The sequence below is a fragment of the Nicotiana tabacum genome, chromosome 4 (assembly GCF_000715075.1).
Source record: "Nicotiana tabacum cultivar K326 chromosome 4, ASM71507v2, whole genome shotgun sequence".
Lineage (NCBI taxonomy): Eukaryota > Viridiplantae > Streptophyta > Magnoliopsida > Solanales > Solanaceae > Nicotiana > Nicotiana tabacum.
Window position 1 is genome coordinate 57,367,821 of NC_134083.1, and position 2,845 is coordinate 57,370,665.

The window sequence follows — 2,845 nt, forward strand, 5'->3', positions numbered from 1 at the left end:
GAGAGAGATTGATATATTATTCAACTTCAAACTCATGTACATAATGAACTGAAATCTCTTCTATTTATAGAAGAAAGGAAGTTATTGTGTAAGCTGCTACTGCAAGCTGCTGTATAAGCTGCTTGTAAGCTCCTACTGCAAGCTGCTGTGTAAGCTTCTTGTAAGCTGTTATTGTACCAGTTATAGATAATCTTCTACAGGAGTAATAATTATCTACAACGGAGTGCCGAAATGATAAGCTTCTTCATGAGGCTTATTTCCAATCACTACAAAAAAAAAATGGAATTAGCTACGAACACCGTCGCTAATCTGTCGCTAAAAAGCTCGTAGCTAGCAGAATTTTTTGATAATCCATCGCTAATCCGTCGCTAAATGAGATTAGCGACGAATTTTTCTGTTTAGCTACAGAATTTATCCGTCGCTAAAACCTGATTTTTTAGTAGTGAATAGAGTACTAAATATATAAACATATTTACGGTGGAGTCCAATATGGATAAGCTTCTTCAGGAAGCTTATTTACAACGGAGTACTAAATGGACATCCATAATATAATATACTTATAACAAGTACTACTTTGTTTACATGCAGATAATATTAACAGTAGTATTGTCGCGAAAAAAAAAATATTTGGAGTATCCGAGTTTTGATAAGTCCTCTTGTTCAATAATTGGTACTCTGAAAGAATAAATGCCTAATGTTTAATGTTAGCTTAGGAGTTGAACCACAACAAATGTTATGAAAGATAGTTTGGTACAAATGGAAAAAGGACCACAAAATGAATCGTGGTAATTATGTGGATTATCTTCCCTTCCCAACTTTGAAATAGTCTTATAAACATGCATCTCCTGTCAAAGAGCAATATGTATTTTCCAAGTGGGATTTAACTCTCATCTGGAGCTGGATACACTAATAAAACCTGGTGAGAGTCAGATAAAGTATATCTGCCTTTTATTTATTTTCTTAAATGGTGGTCTCATCAGCACGTAAAATGTAAATCTGTTCGTCAAAACTCATTTAGATGGTCTTCCGCAGTTACCATGGCTAAAACATAGAGTTGGAATAATTTCTAGGAATAGAGTACGAATAACTTCCAAGCACTGTGCAACAAACATTGAGATAGGACACCCTAGTGTACCAAATCACTAGCAGCATAACTCGCAGAATCTATTGCAGTAGTAGAACCACTAAGCGGTTATTAATGTACAGATGACAAAATCAAAAGCCATACATAACAAATATTCATGTAAAAGATGTCAAAAACCATGAATCACAGTAATATTTACGCACCATTTTAGTGTCAACAAAGGTGATATCTACTGAATTTGACCTATCAATTTGCTTGACAAAGAACTTGGGATAAACCTGACCATGATAGATACTAATCAGCAACACAACAAACGGTAATTAGTTTGACAATAACCCTACAACAAATGGTACGTAATTAGTTTGGCTATGGAGTTGGTAGTAGAAAACATAAAGTTTCTCACGAACGTACTTACACTCCGTACAAAAGGATGGGTGCTAGAAAGGAACCAGTCTTGTCTCTTCAAAAAAATTTGCTCCCCCCGAATCCAAGGAAGCATCCAAGGAAATGTCCAGCGTAACCAGTAAGATCGTTTGTACGAGGGACAAGGGATATATAATTAATTCGGGGATTAAATTTGGGATGAGTTTATTCATATTTAATTGAGATAAAACTGCGATATAGTGTTACTTTTATCCATATGGAAAGGTGGGAGAACAATCTCGAAATAACTAATGCTGAAATAACTTATTTCCCAATCAAACGACACATAAAAGCGAAAACTAGTATTGCAAATAAATGTCCTATGAAAGAAGTTGATTAATGACAGAGAAAAAAGAATTGATCCCTCATATCACAAGTCAAGGACTCAAGTTTTTGTGAAAAGGGAAAGGAAAACAGAGGAAAAAGGATAAAACAAAACATGAATAAGCACTGGCACTATGCTGCATATTAAAGGAAGTTCCTAATCAAACAAGCTCAATCCCAAGTCCTCGTCGTCACTCTCCTCCTTTTTCTCCTCCTGCAAACACATAATCAATTACACACGTCATAATCTAAAAAAAAAAATTAACGTTTTTGTCATCTGTTTACCAATCAAAAAACTTGTACATATATAATTATATAGTGACTTTCTTACCTTTTTCTCCTCAGCGGCGGGAGCAGCAGCGGCAGCACCACCTCCGGCAACCGGCGCAGCAACGGCAACGGCTGCACCACCGCCACCTGTCCCAACATTCAAGATGAGGTCCTCGACGTCCCTCTTCTCAAACAGCTTCGCAAAAAGGCTCGGCCAATAGGACTCCACTGAAATATTTGCTGCCTTCACCACCGTAGCAATCTTCTCAGCCTAAAATTCCATGTTCCATATGAAAAACATTATGTAACTAACATTAGTTTTGATATGTAAGCAAAATTAATTAGCGGGTAACGAAAGATTATTACAGTGATGGGAATGCCATCATCGTAGAGAAGCAATGCAGCGTAGGTACAAACAAGTTCCCCAACTGATGACATTTTTGCACGATCGATCTAAATCTGAAACTGGAAAGGCATGAGAAAAATACAGCAAAATCGATTTGACAAGGAAAAGACGTTACTATATAGAAGACTGGTAAATTAAGAGGTACGAAATATTAGGGTGAGATCAAGCCTAATCAAGGCGTACGTTACGGATTACAGGTAGCCTAGGTGTTGCCACGAATCTAACGGTTTTACGCAGAAATAGCTTTCATAACATTTTTTATAATCATTTTTTGTATCTTCAATATTTATTCTGCTATTTTCCAAACTGGTGCAACTATCAATGTTTAGAAGATTCCC

General features: G+C 36.4%; 1 protein-coding gene across 1 annotated transcript; it reads right to left on the reverse strand.

Annotated features, from left to right (window-relative positions):
* Nucleotides 1-1,796: 1,796 nt before the first annotated feature.
* LOC107816373 (large ribosomal subunit protein P1-like) lies at nucleotides 1,797-2,625 on the reverse strand. Its single transcript, XM_016642082.2, has 3 exons — nucleotides 2,468-2,625; nucleotides 2,163-2,372; nucleotides 1,797-2,045 (listed from the first exon to the last, which is right to left on the reverse strand). The coding sequence occupies exons 1-3, from the start codon at nucleotides 2,537-2,539 to the stop codon at nucleotides 1,989-1,991; spliced, it is 339 nt and encodes a 112-aa protein (XP_016497568.2). The 5' UTR covers nucleotides 2,540-2,625; the 3' UTR covers nucleotides 1,797-1,988.
* Between the last annotated feature and the right edge of the window lie 220 nt (nucleotides 2,626-2,845).